Here is a 22,493-nt window from a genome sequence, read left to right on the forward strand (position 1 = left end):
TATTGACAACATACCCCTAAAAGCTGACTCAGTAGTCAGGGACTTGTAGACACACATAAACAGTAATCTAGTCTTTGACCATCATGTCTACAGTAGTTTGGAAATCATTCTATGTTGTGCAACTTATAAACAAACATATGGCATCTGGGTCCAATGAGGTCTTTGTTCCACTATATTCAGCATTCATCAGACATATAATTGAGTACAATGCCTCCTTTTATATATACTTAACCAGCCACATTCTACCATTGGAATGTCCACAGAGATGCCTCACTGAAAAAATACAGGACATAATAACATGTCCTATACAGACTACCTCAAAGTCCTATCCCTATATTCTGTCTCCAGTAGGGTGTTGAGAGGAGAACTATGCCTGACATACATGAGATTATCAGACTGGATGGATCTCTTGTATATCTGTAAAACAAACAGCACCAGAATTACCTGTTTTAAAGACTTAAAGTCTTACCTGACATATAAATAGGACCTTCTGGAAAGACAGGAGGTATGTATCCCAAAGACTACCCCTTCTCTGGAACAGGCTCCCTGTCCATGTGAAGCAGAGTTCCTCTCTATGCCAATTCAAGTGTAACTTGGACAATTGGATTAGGAACAGGAAACCTAGTCTTGGTTTGGCACATATATCTCTAATGTTTGGATTAGGAACAGGAAACCTAGTCTTGGTTTGGCACATATATCTCTAATGTTTGGATTAGGAACAGGAAACCTAGTCTTGGTTTGGCACATATATCTCTAATGTTTGGATTAGGAACAGGAAACCTAGTCTTGGTTTGGCACATATATCTCTAATGTTTGGATTAGGAACAGGAAACCTAGTCTTGGTTTGGCACATATATCTCTAATGTTTGGATTAGGAACAGGAAACCTAGTCTTGGTTTGGCACATATATCTCTAATGTTTGGATTAGGAACAGGAAACCTAGTCTTGGTTTGGCACATATATCTCTAATGTTTGGATTAGGAACAGGAAACCTAGTCTTGGTTTGGCACATATATCTCTAATGTTTGGATTAGGAACAGGAAACCTAGTCTTGGTTTGGCACATATATCTCTAATGTTTGGATTAGGAACAGGAAATCTAGTCTTGGTTTGGCACATATATCTCTAATGTTTGGATTAGGAACAGGAAATCTAGTCTTGGTTTGGCACATATATCTCTAATGGACACAGGCAGCCTGTAATGTTTCACCTTCCAAGCCCCTGCTTACACACATCAAGGGTACTAGTACTTGTCAGAGATTTGGGATACATGGCTAGGCTTAAAAATGCCACTGTGGTAGTTAACCTAGTACATAGCTATGGACCTATGACACAAGAAGTGACTACACGGTGTTTCACTTTTTAGACTGTAAAGAGGAATTAATATATGAGAAGTCAATGAACATTTGGATGGAAATGTAAAAGTATGTTTGCAAATGGCAGCCCTGGATATTGGATTGTTGTTAGGTAATGCCATGGAGCTTAGATGACAGTAAAGGGGGGTTGGGCATGCATGTTTGAATAATGTAACGTGTGGCTACATCTGCATGAACACTGCTCATAAGTTCATAGGTTCATACGTGATAATTGAGAGGTTCATACTTTCATGGGTTCATAGGTTCAGATGTTCATTGGTTACTTCTATGTGATAGACCATTTAAGCCATTTGACGTTGAATGCATTCAAGGTGGATACATGATCTGGCTGGTGTGTATGTGGCCTTGGCTCCTTTTCATGATTTTATTGGACAGGATATCAAGGAGATCCTGAGATGTGGACACTTGTGGACAGTATCCATTTGAGGAAGTGTAACCTGCATTTTGTTGATTACAGACAATGTTATCTCCTCGGCTTCAAGTGATTGTGATCTCCAGCAAGCACTGGAGGAAGTAGATACGATTAGAGTCAGTAACTCTAAATCAAAAGTCATGGTTCTCTCCTAGAAAAGAGTAGAGTGCTCTGTGCTAGTTGGGGGTGGGGGAGTAGCTGCATGGAGCAGAGGGGTTTAAGTATCTTGGGATCTTGTTTATGAGTAAAAGCAGAGGGGATCTAGAGAATAACTAGCAGATCAATGTAGCAGCATCGGTCCTACAGGTGTTATACTGGACTGAGGTAATAGAGCAAAATTCAGGTCATGAGATAAAACTCTCAGTTTGCTGGTCTCTGTCTCCATTTATAGTCAAGAGCTTTAAGCAGTGATCAAAACATGCGATCAGATCTTTACTATCTCCAACATGAACAACAAGTCTATCCAGCCTTCTATTCCTTAAAATATTTGCCCTGAGGAGGACTGCAAATGCAGATACCTCAGCCTCTGCAGGTTGGCAAGGTTAGTGGTCCATGACAGAATGAATAAATTGGTAGTCGGGGAGGACCTCAGAGTACAGCCGCTGTTTCTTTGCACTAAGAGGGCTCAGCTGGGTGGTTTGGGCATGTAACACCTTCCAGAGGATGTGTACCAGTCATGGCCATCTAGAAAGAACTCCTGGCATAGACTCAGGAACACTTGAGGGATTATATCTCTCAGTATGTCTGGGAATGCCCGGTGATCTTACCAATGAGTTAGGGGCTGTTACCAGAATGGGGAAGTGTGATCTGCCATGCTGATGTAGCTGCATCTGATGGCTAGACTTGTTCTTTGTGTCAGAGATGGTTAAGATCTGATGTCATAAAACATGGCTGAAAATGACACAGAATGACAGATATTTAGCTGTTACCCTAAATAAGTATTTCCTATCAATGTTTCTGAAAGGATAGAAGAAAAGGGTAGGGTGCTGTTGTGAAATGGTGAACTAGAAATTGATAATGGTTGCAGAATAGATGACACACTTTGGATGGGATGCTGGAGAAATGCAAGGGTTTAATAAAAATGCAGGTGCCTGAAACACTTACCCTGCGAGCTATAGTCTATTTGATTTGCTGTACTGCTACTGACCACTGGCTTTTAATCTGTGGTCCATTATTCCCCTCAGAATGCCATATTACACTGCCCTTAGGTTATCAGTAATGGACAGCTCAGACTGCAGCTAGATAAGGGCCTTTTGATTATTCTTTTAACTGGGATGGTCCGAATGAACTCTTGGGGAGCTCCTTTTCAGTGGTGGCTCAGGGAGAAAGGCTCCACAGACAGACTTGAAACATCAGAAAGTGCACTACAATACTTTAAAGATTACACCAACAAGGTTTTCAGGTACAGATACACATGCCTTTAACATGACATGTGAACAGTATACATTTTTATGCACAAGATGCAGTACAGTCCAAGTTCCATTGTACACAGACATTCATTGCATCAACTGTTAGATGCACACATATGATTCTACCTTGTGCCCTAAGTAGGACAAATGTCAAGCACAGAATTCCTTTTTTGGCACCCTGGTCTCCAACAAGGGACAAGCATGCAGTAAATAGACCCACACACTTTTCCCCAAGAAGGTCAGCAGGCACTCAAAGCTGTATTTATGGATAATGTTTTGGAACCCAAGCTTGATAGTCAAACACTAGTCACAAAAAACATAAATGGATGTCTTCTCCTTGCACCAGTAAGGTAAATGGCATTGACAATACTGAAAGAAGCTATGGATATTCTGGTTATGCATTTTCTTGTTGCTAAGCTGCAGTCTTTGGTGATCAGACCTGTTACTTATACTTGATTACAACATCAGCAATGCAAAAAACTATGAATCATTGAGTATGACCGCGGGATAAAATTACAGAGATTAAAAAGTGCCAAAACAGTTTATTAAGCATGACTAAGTAATGACAGACAGTCTTGGGTTTAAAGGGAGGGCAAATCACTCAAGGTCTGATGATAGCAACATTGCTTGAAAGATGACTGTGACAGCAGAGAAGGCATCTCTCATATGTTCATTAAATCCCACAATCTAATTAATACTGATACAGACAGCAGCCTACTACCACTAGTAAAATCACCCTGGATCCTTCTCTTAATTGATCAAGCTTACTGATAATATTAGCAAAACATTTCAGGAACTAAAACTATGCTATAGAATCTCACATGTTCTCACCCCTTCAGCTTGCAATGCCTGTGCTTTTCCCTAAAACAGAATATGGGCTTCTTCTTGTAACCTTACACTGCAACGCAAACACATGTAAAATGCAAACTACTATAAAAAAATCTAAGATTTCTTTTTGCACAACCCCAGACTCATCACTGACAACTTCTATAATGCTGTAACAAGCTACCTGTAAATGGCAGAGCTACATTTCTACTTAGCTACAAAACCTACAAGCTGTTAAAAATGTGACACTGCCCTCCCCCAAAAGAATTACTCATTAATCAGCATATCTACAAACTTAGAGACAGCCTAAAAGACATCATTACCCAATTAGACTTAATTTAAAACCTCCACAAGAGAAAGGGCTGTCTCTGAGCTTGGTCCAGCTGTTTGGAAACAGCTACCTGCAGACACGAGGCAGCAAGAGACACTTCAGTTCTTTACAAACAAACTTAATGGACAACTGCTTAAGGTCACCAAATGATCTTGACAATGACTAGTCCTTGCCACTTATGATGTAGGTATGTCTTGTAAAGATTTACTTTTAACAAATGACCACAGGTTGAATGCCTATCTTAATTGTACATAGGTTCATAGATTTTTACAGGTTAATGACCACTAGGGCACTTAGAAGCCTAGCCACATGCCGCAAACATTTGGGTCCTGAGTACCATGGGCATCTGTATGAGAGGTGGCATGTTAGTAGGGAAGTAACTAAGGGATTTGTGTGTGTGTGTGTGTGTTGGGGGGTTATTAGTTAGGATAATACTTTTATTATTTACAACCTCTGTCCATAAGGGACATGGGGGTCAAACAGGGATAAATGTACAGTTTTGCAATTGTTGTCAAGGTTTTATTTGAATAGGGTTAGTAATGAACTCTGTTTTATGTGGATGGGGAGCCTATTCCATAGTGTGGAGATCCTTTTTAGGGCACATGTCTCTCTTCATTCTGTTTATGTCACAAGTGAAGTTCAGACCCTGGATCTAGTGTTTCTATTGCTGTTAGTCTTGTGCATGAACAACAGATCCATCACAGTTGGGTCTGAGGAAACTTTGTAAGCCAAGAAAAGATCCAGTCTCAGTAACCTGTATGACACTGAATGCAGAGGCAGAGCCTTTAGGTGATCACTGTAGGACAGGGTATTCATGCTTTGAATTTTCCTGGTGAGAAACCTTTATGGGAATTCCATCTTTTCCAAGTATCTGGTTAGGTAAATGCCAAAGGGTCCACTGTACTCATCGAGAGGTCTGATATGGGACAAGTAGAGTGGTACTGTAACTTCCTTGGGCCTGGATGCCATTCCCTTACCTATGAGCTGGCAAAATAGAATGATTTTCTTAGTCGTTTTAGCTACATCTTGGTCAAAGGCCAGATTGCTGTCTACATATTTCCCAGATCCCTTACTTCTGGGTTGATTATTTGGGATGTTTTATCATTGGAGTGATTAACTTGGGTTGACAGTTTCCCAAGGGGCATTACAATACTATTTTTGACACTGAGTTTTAGGCTATGGCTTTGGCACCTGTCATTTGTCTTAGTTAAATTCTCTTGTAAGATGTTGGTGTCTTGGGGTGATCTGTATGAACTTCAAATTTACAGTCATCTATGAACTTGGTGAGCCAGATGTCTTGGATGTTAGCCTTGACTTCTGAGAAGTAGATGCCAAACATGACAGGGCCCACTATGGAGCCCTGGGGAACTCCACCAGTGACTGGTCTCGTGATGGAGATGTTCTCACCGATCCTGACTTCTTGTGTCCTGTCTGTGAGCCAGCCAGCAATCCAGTGAGTTGTGTGGGGAGTTATACTTAGCTCAGTCAGCTTGTCAACAATACTTGAGTTGGGTATTATAATGAATGCCTTGCCAAGGTCACGATACACAATATGCACTGTTTTACCCTCATTCATTGGTGACCCTCTTAAAGACGTCTACCAGCTTAAGTAGGCACAACTTTCCCTTAACAAAGTGAACTTGAGATAGGTCGATGTAGGTTGCCAATATCTTTGTTTGTCATTTCCATGATAATTAATTCCATGTATTTGCATATTAGGCTTGTTATCAAACTTATAAATTAGTAAAATAATAACTCAACACATATAGTCTGCCATTGCCCCCTTGGTAGTTGAATGATTTGAAATTATTGATAGTTTAAAATTTATTAAAGGTTTAAAATTATTAATGTTTTAAAATTATTGATGTTTTAAAATTATGAAGTTTTAAAACTATAGGTTATAAAAGTTTAAAGTTTAAGATTTTAATGATTTTAATGGAATTTTTTATTATCTATGTTATTCATTGTTCATTTCTCTTCATTGTCGTCATTAAATAGATGTTTAGTGTTTACTTACAGCGGCAAGCATAGGACTTGTATTTAAATAGACTGGAAAAGAAGTAATTTATACTTGTGATAAGAAAGGGTTAAAAGTTAATTAAATGACCAGTCTTTAATTACCTACAGATTTGCTATTTAAATGAATGATTAAGAATAGCAATTTGTCTTCTGAGGAAGTTGCGATATTTGGAGGCGACGAAAAGTGTATGAGTATCTTGCACGCTTAAAAACTGTAATTTTGAAGATTGGAATAAAGTGGCTGCTATTGGAACATTTTCGTTGGTCCGGTTCTTCAATTTCTAAGGTTTTAACTTGGTGACTTTTTAGTTGTTTTTTCATGGAACCGAACGTTGAAAACGTTTCTGCATCCACTTCACAAAGGGATGAGGGCGAAGGTAACCTTACAGCCCTCATAGAATTATTGACACAGAAAGTCGACCGGCTTTCTCAGCGACTTGATGACATCAACAGATCGCCAACTGTAGCAGCGGCTCCGGGGAACCGAACGGTGGAAAGAGAAGTTGGGCGCCTTGCTGCTACTACTAATTTTGTACGCAACGCGAATGAAAATGTGAACGAGACTTAAGGGGGGCTATTTGGTAGCCAGGATAATGCATCGACAAGTACACAGCGAGAAGGAGAGCGAACTAGTAACCGGGGAGATTCAGTTCGCGAACTGCTAACAGCGTGGTTGCACAGAGACTTTAATTTTAATACTGCGCAAAGGAATCATGTCCCACAAACGGAAACGGAGGTAAATAATGATATAAATGAAAAGTTGAATATATTTGACAATAAATTGTTAAAAATCCGTAAGCTACAATTGGAAATTGCCTACTTTCGTGAGTGCATAAGACTAAAGATAGTTCCTAAGGGTCTTAGGCACTGGCAATTTCCTTCAGGGTTAATTGAGGGCTCACAGTTTCACACAGCCCTTGTGGCCCTTTTTGACAGACATGGATTTGAATTATTAGAAATGTTTTGTACCTTTTACCAAGAGATGGTGGATAATCTTTTTGTAGAATTGGAAGGTATTGACAATTCTATTAAAATTGACATTCATTTTAGTAGATACCAATATGACTACGACCGTTGTTTCTTAAGTATTGATGACCATATTAAAAAGTTGAATGGCATTAAAAATAAGAAAATTGACAGAGATGTGAGAGAATATGGGGAAGGGAAAGCATATCCGCGCCCTCCCCGCCCTGTTAATGCACAAACTAATGAACAAGGTAGTGCGTCTGAAAATGATATCCATGATGGACAAAGAACAGGCCCAGTAGTACAACAAACTGAAATACATGTTTCACCTCAACCTCGACTAGTACAAACTTTTAATAATGATAATGGCATCAGAAGGAGTGAAAGACTTGCCCAGTTGGGAAACACTACAAATATAAACAATATAAACAATATTGATGGGCAGAACCAACATAATAATAATTCTGGTAGGTTTGGGAATCAAAATTTTCGGGGCTCAGCCTCGAAGCCCAACTACCAGAACAAGAGGAATCAGAAGAACAAGAGGAGGAAATGGTAGAAATTGTAGACAGTGTTTCGCCAAGTGGTTCTAACAAACAAAAGTGTATAGTTATAACAAATGCTGAATTAGATTTTAAAATTTATAACTATACAAGTTTAGAAATTTGTGAAGACACTGTTGCTTTATTAAGTAAAGGGTATACTTTTGTGCCAAGTTCTACATTTAATGTTGCTCATACTTTAATTGATTTAAAACTGTTTACAAGGAAGCTAAACCTATTATTTTTGATGGGTGAAAATTTAAACGAAAGACCTGACTTCCTTGTTTCAAGTGTATATAACCCCCCCCCCCCCTTCATCCTGCTCTACTTCTATTTGAAAAAATTATGGAAATAGACTTAAGGAATCTGAAAGAAAGTAAAAATAAGTATAAGCATAATTTAACAAAAGAAGAAAGAGACTTGTTGAACTTGTTAAAACAAGCTCCAATTCGGGTAATGAAGCCCGATAAAGGAGGGGGAGTATCAATAATGTTTAGTAGTGATTATGAAGATAGAATGGTAGCCATTTTGGAAAGTGATACGTATGTAAAGTCCTCTGTAAATGAGATGAACATTGCGATGAGGAGAATTAAATCTTTGTTTGAGGAATTATTCATAGAAAGAAGGATTGACAGTGCACTATATAACTTTTTACAACAAGCACAAGTTAGGACGCCGGTCCTATTTGGCATCCCCAAGGTACATAAAAACATGGAAGATCCGCCTATGAGACCTTTGGTCGATGGGAGAGGGAGTATGACTTACACATGTGCTAAAGTAATAGATAGGACACTGCAGAAATATATTAAGTTAGAGAAACAAATTTCAAAGGATTCATGGTCCTTTCTTAGATCTATTAACGACTTACATTTCTCAGCTACGGGCTTGTTAGTGACAATAGATGTTAAAGATTTATATTCTTGCATCCCACACAGAAAGGCAGTTGAATGGGTAGGTGACATGATGAGGGTCCTAGGCGCACCAACTGAGGAAATACAGCTTATAGAGGAACTTATTGATACAGTCCTTTCATATAACTTTATTCTTTTTAATAAAGAAATTTTTCATCAAAAGATCGGGGTTGCTATGGGGTCCCCATGCGGTGCTAGCATCGCGAATTTAGTAATGGCACGATGGGAAAGGTCCACAATTTTTGAAAATGAAGGAAATAAGGAGAAAATTACCTTTTATACAAGATTTCTCGACGATATTTTTATGGTGGTTGAAACTAATGTTGAGGGGTTGGATGAGCTTTTGGCTTCCTTCAATTGTAGCACTGACTTTCTACAGTTTACATCTAATTTTAGTAGAGATAATATTAATTACTTGGATGTGAACTTGAAGAAAGACTATACAAATGAGAGATATGTTGCTACCATATATAGGAAGGAGATGTATCCCAATACGTTCCTTCATTTCTCTAGTAGTCACCCTCTGGCCCAGAAAAAAGCAGTAGTAAAAGGCCAGCATGTTAGGGCGGCAAGGATGATTACAGGTGATGATGACTTTTTGGATGAATGTAAACTCCTAGAGAAGTTCTTTGTACAAAGGGGTTATCCAATAGAATTCATTATTAATATAGCAACAGAAGTAAAAAATAAAAGGTGGGAAGGGATTTACTCCCCAATATTAGGATCAATAGTAACGGAAAATGTCGAACAAGTAGAACCAATAAAGAGAAGAGCAAGTTTAGGTCTTACTTGTAGTTTTATTACATGTTTCAACTTAGATGCATTCGATATTAAAAATATTCTGAATAAAAATTGGCATCTTTTGTCTTCAGATAATGCCTTCAGGGATTTGTTACCTGATAAACCGAAGTTGGTTTATAGGAGGAATATAAATTTCAAAGAAATTTTACAAGGTAAAAAGGCCAATGTTAGATTTAATGGAGGAATGACAAAATGTAATATGTGTAATTACTGTAAATATGTCGAAGAAGGTAATACCTTTAAAATAAGGAACCAAACTTATAAAATAGGGGAAAAGTTTAATTGTAGTAGCCGACAAGTTGTATACATGGCAACATGTGATAAATGTTTAGCCTTTTACATAGGAAAAACAGATAGGAAACTACATGAGAGAATATATGAGCATATTTACAGTATTAAAAAAATCAAATTGGATAACGCCCTCGCTAGACATTGCCATTTAAATGAAGGGCATAACTTTAGGTTTAAGGTAATAGACCAAGTTATACCAGATTGTAGATGTTCCTATGAACCATTAAAACTTGAAAGAAAGGAATTAATCTGGCAATTGACGACAAATGCCAATCAACCACCAGGTTTAAACGAGATGACATCTATAAAATGTATTTTAAGGTTGAAAAATCTAGAAAGGTAAAATTGTAGTTATATTGGTAGTGTTGGATTATTAATGAATAAATAATAATAATAAGATGTAATTATATTCATTTTAATGAATTAGGCTAATTTATTATAATAAATTAATATTTATACTTGATAATAAATAAGGTATAATTTTCACTTAGGTGTTGTATAGTTGAAATACATATAGGGGTTTAAAATGTATAATGGTACTTGTTGTTAAGATATTTGAATGTTGATTCATGTTTTACATTCATTATAATTGGTTTAATTATAAAATAACAACTTAACATCCATAGTTTGTTTTTTTCCCCCCTTGGTAGTTAAAAGGTTCAAAATTATGAATTTTTGTATTTTATAGTAAATTAGGTATAATTTTCACTCGGCTGAGGCCTAGTTGAAATGCACAGGCTTTTAAAATGTATAATGGTACTTGTTGGTGAAGATATTTGAATGTTGATTTATGTTTTACGTTTCATAACTGGTTTAGTTACAAACTTATAAATTAGTAAAATAATAACTCAACACATATAGTCTGCCATTGCCCCCTTGGTAGTTGAATGATTTGAAATTATTGATAGTTTAAAATTTATTAAAGGTTTAAAATTATTAATGTTTTAAAATTATTGATGTTTTAAAATTATGAAGTTTTAAAACTATAGGTTATAAAAGTTTAAAAGTTTAAGATTTTAATGATTTTAATGGAATTTTTTTATTATCTATGTTATTCATTGTTCATTTCTCTTCATTGTCGTCATTAAATAGATGTTTAGTGTTTACTTACAGCGGCAAGCATAGGACTTGTATTTAAATAGACTGGAAAAGAAGTAATTTATACTTGTGATAAGAAAGGGTTAAAAGTTAATTAAATGACCAGTCTTTAATTACCTACAGATTTGCTATTTAAATGTATGATTAAGAATAGCAATTTGTCTTCTGAGGAAGTTGCGATATTTGGAGGCGACGAAAAGTGTATGAGTATCTTGCACGCTTAAAGACTGTAATTTTGAAGATTGGAATAAAGTGGCTGCTATTGGAACATTTTCGTTGGTCCGGTTCTTCAATTTCTAAGGTTTTAACTTGGTGACTTTTTTTGATTAACTTGGGTTGACAGTTTCCCAAGGGGCATTACAATACTATTTTTGACACTGAGTTTTAGGCTATGGCTTTGGCACCTGTCATTTGTCTTAGTTAAATTCTCTTGTAAGATGTTGGTGTCTTGGGGTGATCTGTATGAACTTCAAATTTACAGTCATCTATGAACTTGGTGAGCCAGATGTCTTGGATGTTAGCCTTGACTTCTGAGAAGTAGATGCCAAACATGACAGGGCCCACTATGGAGCCCTGGGGAACTCCACCAGTGACTGGTCTCATGATGGAGATGTTCTCACCAATCCTGACTTCTTGTGTCCTGTCTGTGAGCCAGCCAGCAATCCAGTGAGTTGTGTGGGGAGTTATACTTAGCTCAGTCAGCTTGTCAACAATACTTGAGTTGGGTATTATAATGAATGCCTTGGCCAGGTAACGATACACAATATGCACTGTTTTACCCTCATTCATTGGTGACCCTCTTAAAGAAGTCTACCAGCTTAAGTAGGCACAACTTTCCCTTAACAAAGTGAAATTGAGATAGGTCCATGTAGGTTGCCAATATCTTTGTTTGTCATTTCCATGATAATTAATTCCATGTATTTGCATTTTAGGCTTGTTAAACTGATGGGTGTGTAGTTCCCTAGGTCAGTTGATGGTCATCCCTTGTGGAGGGAATGACTATTGTGGTCCTCCATTCACATGGAATGTAGCCTGTTTCGAGCCTGTAAATGAAGAGTGCCCCAAGTGATCTGGATAGGTCATGTCTCATACTGGTCAGAAGGCAACCAGAGATGTTGTTGGGACCCCAAAGAGGCAGTGTTTTTGGCTTTAGCAAGTGTTGCAAGTATACTTAGTTACATACTGCAAATAGTAATATCACTTACATTTATACTTGTAAATAACATAGAAATGTATTGTATGTACATTTATACTTGTAAATAACATAGAAATGTATTGTATGTACAACTCAGTGTATTTTTTATTCTTTGAATAATTTTCTGTTTGTGTCTTGCACCATGATGCCTGAGTCATGGCTGAAAATGGTCTAAATAAATAAATATGTTAAAAACCCAAAATTGCAGGTCCAGAAAGTTCAAAAACTAAACTGTAATAGAAACAAAAACAAAACAAAAAAACCCCAAAATTTTAAAACTTAGGTTCATTTGTTCATAGGTGTTTACTAGGCTAACGACCACAAGGGCCTTTTTAAGCCTAGCCATGCATCCCAAATCTCTGACAAGTTCTGATACCCTTGATAAGTGTAAGCATGGGCCTGGGAGATGAATCATTTAGATGATACTAGCCTATTGGCCCAGAGGCCCTTATAAGCCTAACCAAGAATTTCATCTGTGTTTCCACAAAGTCATCAGTTGTTTCTCATGTCCAGCAGGGATACAGGTGGATCCCAGGGGTGTATTTTCTGTTTCCCATCCAGTCGTCCTGGTTCCTCTTAAAGAGGGCTAGAGAGGGAGTGTATTCCGCAGATGGGGGAGTCTATGGGACACAAATCTATCCCGCCAACAAGTTCTATTAATGTCACAGACCAGGTTGAGGCCTTGTGGCTTTTGACTTATGGATATGCCGCAACTCCATTAAGACTGGGTCTGAGATGGCCTTGTATGCCAGACACAGGTCACCTCTGAGCAGTCTGTACGAGACTGAGTTGAGGGACAGGGCTTATAGCCTATCTGTATAGGACAGGTGTATGAGACCCTGGATTTTCCTGGTCAGGAACCTCTGTGGTCTCTCCAGCTGCTGCATGTGCTTGGCAAGGTACATGCCAAAGGGGGCATTGTACTCAATAATGGGTGTGATAAGGGAGGAGTACAGGGATGATATGGCTTCCTTAAAAGTTTAGAATTCTGCTCATGTTCTGCATTTTCTATGCTTCCTAACTTAATTACTTTGCAAATGACCCCATAAGAGCATCAAGTACTTCAACTATATAGTGAGTCTTAGTGCCCATGACTTACACCTTTTCAAATATATTAATGGACAAATACCCAACTTCCTTGTAGTCCCCCCTTTTCACCCCCAGGCATAAGGGCCTACACCTTCAGTTTATGTATACAAACTCTGACTTCACTGTGCTTCTCTGAGGTGCAGTGACCTTGGAGTGAAAGGTGAGGGATTGACAGTGCACCTGATCCTGGTGTTGCACTATTCTTTGAACCAGAGTTGCAATCTTTGGAATTTCAGCAGGCACCTCTGCAAAAGATGCATCCGACATAGTGCCACATGAGATGGAATTAGGGGATGTGAAGTGTATCAGGGTGGGAAAGCAGGCTCACTGAGTGACTCAGACTTTAGTCCTCATTCCATAAGACAAGCAAATACTTTGTCAGCATAAAACACACGTTGAACTACTGGTACATAGATTAGATTAGGTTCACTAATGTTATGTTTTGTCTTCTTTTGCATGCACATTGTGTTTTCCATTTCTACAGTTGTGCTGCCTCAGTCTGCATTTCTCGCACGCAGTGCCATAGCGCTTAACTGTACAGATTTTGGCAGAATGTCCAGATTTTGTGCCTCACATTTTTTCCGTTCACAAAATTGTGATTTTCTGGTAAATTAGTGGCAAATCATTAAAGATTGAAGTCAGAAAATAATGACAGACTTTTGAGTTTTAGACTTCATACCCTTCAGAAAAATTCATATTAATGCAAAACCTGTTATTCTATCAACTTCCTAAGTGTGTTAGAACAATATTTAAAAATTGATCCTATTTTTGGGCCTTTGTCACACATTTATGTATGACATTATACAGATTTCTTGCTCTAAGAAGTTGAGAGGTATGACACACACACACACACACACACACACACACACACACACACACACACACACACACACACACACACACACACACACACACACTAATTTCTATTCATTTATTGCATGCATCCATGATGACATCATGTGCAATTGCAACATCTGATGTATACATGTTAAGTTGACTTGCATCTGAAAAAATCCTTGGGCTAGCATACATGTCTGCAGTTAGCACAGAAGGTTCATACTATGAACTGCTAGTGAGCTGCTTCCTGTGGTACAGGGTTTGATTCCATTAGCCTCCAGTTAACTACTGTGTGACCTTAAACAAGTGATTTAACCAGACAGGGCTTTGGGGTAATTGTGAAAACTGGACTAGGCTCCTGAATAGTGTCCTGGACAGCATGCATGCTAGCTACCTAAGAACTTAATCTGTATAAAGAAAAAAAAACATTTGCTGAAAGCAGTCCAGAGGTTTGCGAGATCTGTGCATTCTGAGACAAAGGTAATGAGCAGAGCTAACACAAAGTTCTGCATCAATGACATGCGTCTTCAAGCTCATGGTTGGCTTTAGTCACCAGTACTGTCAGCCCCTCACCTTTCACCATCATTGAGTTTATTATAGGGGAGGGAAGCCTCCACTGTCCTTGCCTTATAGTATACTTGTCCCTCTGGGTAAATGCATGGTTTCAGCCTGCTCTGAAATCACTTTCTTACATTTCACCAGCAGTAAATACATCATAGTCTCCAAAGATTACACTGTCCTTGCCTTGCTCTGTGGATTAACAGAGGGTTTCAGGCCCCCATTAGGGATATCAGTTTTCATTTTTTTCCTGACAGTCAGGAATTCAGGGTCTCTGTCAAGAAATCTGGTTTTGGTGAATGCTTGTTGGGTTTTTACCAAATTTGGAGTCATCCAGAAAGCTATCACTGTTCTGGAGTACATTTTCCCAAAACGTTTACTGTTTGAGTTACATTTGCAACTTGCATTTATATTATATTGGTAAAATAGTATTTTATTTGCTATAACTGGCTTCCTGGGAGGTATTACACTTGATTATTAGCAGACAGTTAGGCTGATCACAAGAATCTCCTGTTGTATTTCACCAAAGTATACAAAGCCCAAAATGTCTGAGCCTTTTTTAAATAAAAGTAAAATAATGGATCTGTCCTCCAATTTCCCTGTTTTCTCTGTGGTAAAATTTCATACGTTTTTCTTGCTATGTTCAGTGTGAGTAATACTACAGATATGGACAGAAACTGTATTCGGGGAAAATTGTGTGCACATTGCAAGCAACACTGTACAAATATTATACAGCCTTCTTTCAATTCTCATTACTCAGTAGGATTGCTAGACCGAAAACAATACAAATGTTATAAATTACCTTTTAAAATATACAGAATGTTTATATGTTAGTTTATCTTTTACATCTATCACATTAGTTGCTGTTCATTCAAGACTGCTGCCAAACAGTGATTATTTAAGCAATGCACATGTTCTTACTGAAAAGGGTAGGACAAAGGATGCTTCTTTGTTTTGTCAGGTTTTTGACTGTTCTAAAGATGGCATCCCTCACCCCAATGACTTCGCTCCCTCACCTTTCATGATCACTGGATACGCTGTAGTGAGGGGAAGCCTCCTCTGTCCTTGTCTCACACTATGCCTGGATTACAGTTGCTTGATAAATATCCTTTCTCTGAATTGTTGTAATTTGAAAGAAACTGCCTTTGGAAATGGCGATACCAATGTCTCCCATATTTTCTGGATTGACTAATTAATTAATTCTGGGCCAACCCTGAAATTGGTCAGTATTGATCAGTACACTATCTGGAAAACAAATATAAATAAATCAATGAAATATAGTGATGCTGGATAGTAAACAACCAAGTTTTTAGCAATACGTTTCTTTCATCTCTCGTCAAAGTATTTTTTCACTGGGTAAAGTTTGCACAATATGAGCATTGCTTTAGTGGTGATGTCTTTGAGGTAACAGCTCTATGGATGACCTCACTCTTTTACTATTAAGTGACAAAAAATACATAGAATTTACTTTTTTGTCTGTGGTGTCAGATGGGTATCATTCGGACCAGTGCAGGACTTCTGTTTAAAACTTCTGCTGTCCCTTGGTAAACTACAACTGTGCCTAAACAAGGATTATGCAGTGTTTCACTTCTTATCTGGAGTTGGTTAATTTACTCTTTGCTTGGTGGTGATAGTTACTGGGGGGGGGGGGGCTTCATTTTTCTATTCACAGGATCAAATCCTGGCAGAAGTAAAATGTATTGCATGATTGTTACATGACTGTCAACCCCCCATGTTATAGTACACACAGCATCACACCTGTCTTACCTGTGCAGTGCTGGTTAAACTGGTTTTATAAATGCACCACTCTTCATTTCCTACGCCAGTTGCTTTAATCTTCTTCCGATGTACGCTCTTTTCTCTTATTTATGTGCCTCTAGTCATTCACTTTCAAACTCACAATTATAACATATTAACACAGTTTTTGTAAAATTATGACCACTTCCATTGAAACTAAGCACTTTGCTTTTGAGTGGAGCTGTGTGTGCTTAAAAGCATAAATAGTAATTTGTCACCATTTTGATTTATTTTGTTTTTATTTAAAAAAATGAAAGAAACAAAACTGTTTGGAGTGCATTTTTCATTCATACAGTTATGCATTTCATTTTTCTGTCAAAGCATTATATATTTTCTATTCAGACTAAAAATTTATGATCCATAAAGTTTAGCAATGCAGTAATCATTATATATTTTTATTCAGACTCAAAAATTATGATCCATAACGTTTAGCGATGCAGTAATAACACAATGTAAGAATAAATGTTTTTGAAAAACATTTCATGGAAGATTTGAATTATGTTTACAAGATCAGATAAGGATACAGTGAAGTCCTCAAACATGTTATTGAGAGTTCTCAGTAATCAATTCAGCTCAAAGAACTATGCATGAGCAGTGATATCTTGTATTATGGATAAATATTCTTGGTACACCTTCATGTATTGGAGGATGAAAAGCTTTCTTAAAATGTAACCACGTTGACTGGCAGGAAAACAAAGCATAAAGTCTTAAAAGCAGAAAGAAGTCACCAGCTTGACATCTTGGGAAATGGTGTGGGCCAAAGTACCTCCTTCAACATGGCAGACACCAATGAGTTACAGAAGCCTTAGATGATTATGTCAGAATATCAGTAGGTGGAGATTAGTCTGAGATGAAAAACAGAGACCATGAGGGTGTATGTCAATGATTTTTGCATTTTAGGTTCAGTTACCTTATTCATTTTGTCCATAAAATGATGTCTAAAAAAGCTTCCAAGATGGCCAAGGGTATGAAGTCAAGAGAAATGTCTCTTTGGCTGCCTCATAATCATACTTTACAGCAATTTTGAAAACAAAACCCATACAGCACACCCTCTCAGTATGGCACTTTGCATTGAATAACCCGATTGATGTAGAAAGTGACTCTCATGAAGGTGTCACAATTGAAGGCCTTCATCTTCCAACAGGCTAGTGTACAACTGAAGTTGCTAGGCAGTTATGCACTTGACGGTTTGGGCAATACCCAGAATCTGACACAATGAAGAGATGATATTGCAGCTTATTGTAAATATTCTGACATTTTCCTTAAGAATTAAGGATTCTTTAAGCAGATGAAAATAAGCATTGTTGCAAATTATTGGTTGTATAGTCGGTACATGTAATTCACGGCATGCTTGTCAACACTTGTCTTCACCTAAATAGAGTTCATAGGTCAGTAACTCTGAACAGAGTTCATAGGTCACTGATTCAGCACAGGCCTTACTCAGAAAAAAACTTTAGCAGATTTTTAGATATGGACCCCTCACCACCCACAAACTCACACAATGGTCAAAAATGGATTTGTAATGATCCCTCAAGAAATTGTGAACCAAGCAACAATTATTCAACACAATATGACTGGATGAAGTAGAGATAGCGGACATTCAGTAACACAATTCCTCCGACGACATGCATACTGTCAAAGAATACATCCTAGGGCTATGATATACTTGTGTCATTCTCTGTTCACATAAGAAAGGACAAGAAAAGTCCTACTGCCAAAGCAGGAGTGGCCAACTCCTGTCCTCTGAAAATGGGCAGTTAAAAGGTAACAGGACAGACTTCTCCCAGAACATTTCACCGTGAATCAGTTAAATGACAAGTGAAGTAGTAATACCGGAAATGCTGCTGTAGGTTTCAGTGGCACAACCCTATGACTGGTTTGTGTGTATGTATGTATGCAGGTATTGCATGCATTCATCTTGCTTGCTGTGCCAAAATGGGTACTATACTATTTTTTTAAACTTGGATGATAAAGCAGTTTATATGTGTGACAATTTTAAAAAGTCATGATAAGTCCATGACAAAAAGTTGGCAGAAATTAATAACACTCAGCAATTTAATAACATTTTGCATTGAATAACATATGGTTACAGTGATGGAAGTTGTCATATTGCATCCGCTGTCTCTTGTTCTAAAAACAAAAAGCAAGTTATTTTTTAAAATCACTCCTGTGACTTTTACACTTTACAGAAGGAGAAGGGGCAGATCCAGAAATAGAGTCATCAGGTGGGGGGGGTTCTGTGTTACAGAAAGGTCCTTAAGGGACTGCTCAAAAGTGAATGACTTGAAGGAAAACCTCCAGACAGCTTACTCAGCTGCTAACCACTGACTGAAGCTTTCAAAACTGTAACCAGTTACAGTTTATTGTTTACCCTAGCCCTTCTCTCACACAGACACACACACACACACACACACACACACACACACACACACACACACACACACACACACACACACACACACACACACACACACACACACGTGCTCATTAAAATATTTTCACAATTCAAACCCAAAAGATTAAACTATATTTTAAATTAAAATTATATATGATGTCATGATAAGTGTTTTCATCCATTAAGTCATCACTATTATTTTGTGACATCATGGCTTATTGTCATGTAACCATGCTGTTTGGTCATCGCATTAAGGACTCAGTTAATAATGAAAAATAGTTGAATGAATTTGTCAGGATCAACAGTGTAATTTAATGCAAATTAACCAAACTAAAAATAATGGGACAAGAGGCCCACAGTTCCTAATCCAAGACAGTGACAAATATATGTCTGGCTCTGATTTGTTTCTATAAAGCTACCAGAAGACATCAGCTGCTCTTTGAAGGCATTAAGGGCAGTAGTGACCATAGTGTTTGGAAACCTGGAGACCGGGGTTATGGTAAGCAAGGAAAATGTAGGAAGGAAAGAGGTGGTTTCATGCCTCTTGCCTCCCATATAAGCTTCAGCATTCAGTTACTGGGAGCAGCTGAATTGTCAGTGTACCCCCCCCCCATGGTGAATACATCAACAGAGGTAATGAGGGTGCATTTTTTAATCGTGTAGTATAAAATCCAACATGCCATAAAGTTACATTAAGAATCTCATGTTCTCTGAACCTGGCAGATTGTTTGGATGGGCAGCAATGAAAATCAAGGAAGGACATTGTTTGTCTGGCCTGCCATAAGTGACTAACCAGCCCAGTACTAGGTCTCAAGGCAAAGAACTGCGTTCTAATCCAGTCCAGGGAAACAATATAAGAGTTGAGACTTAGCTGGTGGGGGGTGGGAATAAATATAGTGCCCCATGATTTATTTTCTTTGTTCTTTTGTTGTTGTTGTTGTATCTTTCGGCTTTTCCCGGTTAGGGGTCGCCACAGTGCAACTCCGGTCTGCTAATGATTGGCAGTAGATTTTTACGTACCGAGTTGCCAGCCCTGACACACAACCTTCAATGAAGGTACGCCCATTCACGCATGTCTCCACACAGAAGATGCTTTAGCTGAGAATCGAATGGCTTAATTCCCAGTAGTTTACTTAAAGGGATGTTTTTCTGTCTGTTCATAATCCTTGCAAGAAGGTTCAGTCTGAGAGGGGTGGATAAATAAGAAAAGGTGTGACAAAAGAGAAAGATTACAACAACAACGTATTGTGCAGACATGAATAACCACATATCTGGAACGTGACATTTCAAGGAGAGGAGTTTATGTTGCCAGTGAACTTTTTGATGTCTACTCTTTAGGAAACACATTGGGTGGGGACAGTTACATCTAATTATCTGGGGACTTAAAGGTAGTTAAATACTTTGCCAGGGAAGTAAGTAGATAAAAATAGTCACATTTTTGTATTACCTGGGAAGCAGCACCACAGACTGTATACTTAGGAGCACAAATAATTGTGGTATGACCTCCAAAGAACTTCAGTTTCTAAAATGAAACACATATGGGGCTTTGTGTCCACTTTAGAGGTCCAAGACAATAATGTTTAATCTCAATATCTATATTGGTGTGACATTGTAAACAACTGGCACAGAATTCCCTGTTCTGTATGCAACCACATATTGTCCATCTGAGAAATAGTGAGTGAGTGACCTGTCAGTGTCATTAAACCTTGTCACTTTTCCTATGCAGGCAGCATTGTGGATGGTTATTCTCACAGAACCAATTAAGAAGGCAGTCTGGACTCTCGGTTATACAATACTGGGTAAATAACCTGCTTAAATAAATGCTATAGATTGTCTGGACTGACCTTGTCACTATACCACACACTTCCTACATAATAACAGAGTTCACTTTAGCTGACACGCCATCATTTTTAAATAAAAATGTTGTCTGTTACTGTCCTGTCCATTCCCTTTCAGACATGCTGGCATAAAATTCACAGATCATCTTGTAAACAGAAAATAAATGCATGCATAGACCTATACCTTCATTCAGGGATTTATGATACCAAGGCAATATGTGTTGCAACTTTCTGTACAAATCCATTTCATTATAAATTGCAACATACCTAGTTTAGAAATGTAGCAAAGAAATAATGTGTACTAACATATCCATCCTTCCTTGTAAAAATTGACGCAATACCCTTGCCAAGGAGGATCAGTCAGTGAGCAATAGTGCAAGTAAATAAATAAAACATTAACATAACAATAAAACACATTGGTTTCTAAATCACTGTATACAGAGTTTGAATTCTGTTTGTAAAACAGGCATGGCTGTACAGGCACTTATACATAAAGGCACATACATGCACACACGGACAAAGACAAACACACACACACACACACATGCACAAACACACACATATATGTGCGCATAGTCACACATTAAACATATTAAAAATCATGTTACAATGTTCCTTCTGAAGTTTTCTGGAGTTAGTTAGGATTCTGTGTTATGTTGTAGGATCGAAAATTTATTTGGTTATACATAGTCTCTCTTGTCATAACTGGGTGGACTTGCAACAGGAAGTGGAGCCCTTCCGGTATGATCTGTCTCTGCTTGCTCACATGAACAACACAGGAGAAATCCTCCGATAAAAAGGAATCCAGCTGCTCCCCATCCCAAAAAAAGGCAAAGGCCCAGTTCTCTCTTCTCCGATGGGAGTACTTGTGGATCATAGAAGTCTCGGATGATACTGTTGGCATACCAGCAGACAGGGATAAAAAACAAAAGTCCTGAAATGCAGAACAGGGTTCCTGCCAATAGCATTATCTTGGCCTTGAAGAGATTCTCTTCAATGCAGTTGGTGCACTTGGCCCCTATGATGCTAACAAAGAGAGCCAATATGGCAACTGTTATCGATGTTACAGTCAGCGCCCGAGCTGCCTGTTGCTCTTGTTTCAGAGCGAGCATGGAATCGAAATCCTTGCATTGTCGCTGTCCAGTACTCTGTATTACGCAGCTTGACCACAATCCTTCAGTGTACGACTCTGCCACTACAATGTTGTCACCAACAAAAGCCTTTATCTTCCACAAAGGTAGTATACAGGACACTATGGCAGATAACAGTCCCCCTGCAGTTAGGACGATTCCCAGAATCTGGAGACCTGTGGAGGCCATGACTCACCTTGCACAGTTCCCTGCTGTTTATTTCAGATTCAAAGGTCTTTCAAAAGTTAAAACAAGTCCTAAAAAGCTTCTCTGTGTGTTGCCATTGTGCATTGTCCTGCAGTGTTCATGGAACCATCTCATAGAAACTCTACGCATCAGTGGTTTGGTACAATGGTACCACTAAGGATGACAGCTCTCTGTACTTGAGATTGATGGTTAGTCACTAACTCAGAACAGTGCTGACTTTTTATCAGGCTGTTTAGCAGCTGTAGGTGGAGGAGCCTCTCAGCTGGGATTGGTGTCAGGCTGGAAAAGGGAATTTTTAGGGAGGGGTTTCCATACTATCAAGTGTGTAGGTGGTCTGGATGAAGTCAGTAGAGGCAGAGAAAAATACTACTGTGTTTTGTTGTAATCTGTGGGATGTGCATTTAATATGCTGAAATAATTCACGATACTCTGAAAAATATTGAATTGTTTAGAACGTGCTCATAATT

General features: G+C 38.2%; 1 protein-coding gene and 1 long non-coding RNA gene across 2 annotated transcripts in view; one reads left to right on the forward strand and one right to left on the reverse strand.

Moving 5' to 3' along the window:
* Nucleotides 1-22,493, forward strand: part of LOC122814017 — a 193,878-nt gene that overhangs the window by 28,116 nt on the left and 143,269 nt on the right. The window lies entirely within an intron of this gene.
* On the reverse strand, nt 19,889-22,219 carry LOC122814015 (claudin-6-like). Its single transcript, XM_044086597.1, has one exon. The coding sequence runs from the start codon at nt 22,006-22,008 to the stop codon at nt 21,370-21,372; it is 639 nt and encodes a 212-aa protein (XP_043942532.1). The 5' UTR covers nt 22,009-22,219; the 3' UTR covers nt 19,889-21,369.

This window comes from Protopterus annectens, chromosome 10.part0 (genome assembly GCF_019279795.1).
Source record: "Protopterus annectens isolate FY-2018-M chromosome 10.part0, PAN1.0, whole genome shotgun sequence".
Classification (NCBI taxonomy): domain Eukaryota; kingdom Metazoa; phylum Chordata; order Ceratodontiformes; family Protopteridae; genus Protopterus; species Protopterus annectens.